Genomic DNA, 987 nt, shown 5'->3' with positions numbered 1-987 from the left:
ACTCAGAATGGTACTACATTTGTCCGTATATATATATATATATATAAATGGGACTAGAAATAGATATAGAAATATATTTAGATATAGAAATAGAACTAGAAACAGATATAGAAGTATGTATGTAAGCATGAATTTTACTTGGCAACAAAATATAGACCTCGATTACATAAGCATACAGAAAGAAGTACATAGTGTCAACGAATATATATACACCCATTCAGATATATCAAAAAGGTATACATAGATATACACACATATATATAGCGAGTTTTGTATATATACATATATACATATAAATATATATATATATACTCAACTACAATGACTTCTGATACCCTCGCTTCACGCCCCCATGGCTTTTCGAGCTAATTCCATCACATCAAACCAACTTGTTTCAATGGATGCACTCTATGATTAGCGCACCTATGTATGATAAATAAGCAACCCCTCCCAAAAAGTCCCCGCCAATTTACAATCCTCGCCGTTTGTATATCCTGCTACGCAATTGATATCCACACATGCGTAGGTAGAATATAAACACAGACCCATGAGAAACTATACGTACCTGTCGCACATGCAACGGTCTACCCGTCTCATTTATGGACACGAATGTCAAGTAGGCAGAACAGCAATACCTTCGCACACCAGTCTCCAAATTCTCTGCCTCTACACGCACACCCACCTCCATGCTCGTCTTGAAACATCGGTTAACCATTGCTATAGAGAAGGATACACATGTGATGAGAGAATACAGACTGATTAGTAGTCAGATATGTGCGGGGCACGAACGTGTATGTAGATGCATACATACATACATACACACATACACGCATACATGCATACATACACACATACATAAATACATGTATACATACATACGTATATGTATGTACACAAAAATACATACTTATGCACGTACGTAGACACACATAAAAACGCATATATATATATATATATATAATAATATATACATGTCTATACATATGG

General features: G+C 35.3%; 1 protein-coding gene across 1 annotated transcript; it reads right to left on the bottom strand.

Moving 5' to 3' along the window:
• Positions 1-563: 563 nt before the first annotated feature.
• SARC_17220 (hypothetical protein) lies at positions 564-715 on the bottom strand (the record flags this gene model as incomplete). The annotated part of the gene is made up of 1 exon (XM_014288685.1): positions 564-715. A coding segment is annotated over one exon (152 nt), but the record flags the coding sequence as incomplete, so codon positions are not given.
• Between the last annotated feature and the right edge of the window lie 272 nt (positions 716-987).

The sequence above is a fragment of the Sphaeroforma arctica genome, assembly GCF_001186125.1.
Source record: "Sphaeroforma arctica JP610 unplaced genomic scaffold supercont1.10088, whole genome shotgun sequence".
Classification (NCBI taxonomy): Eukaryota; class Ichthyosporea; order Ichthyophonida; genus Sphaeroforma; species Sphaeroforma arctica.
This window is presented reverse-complemented; position numbering and strand designations above follow the sequence as displayed.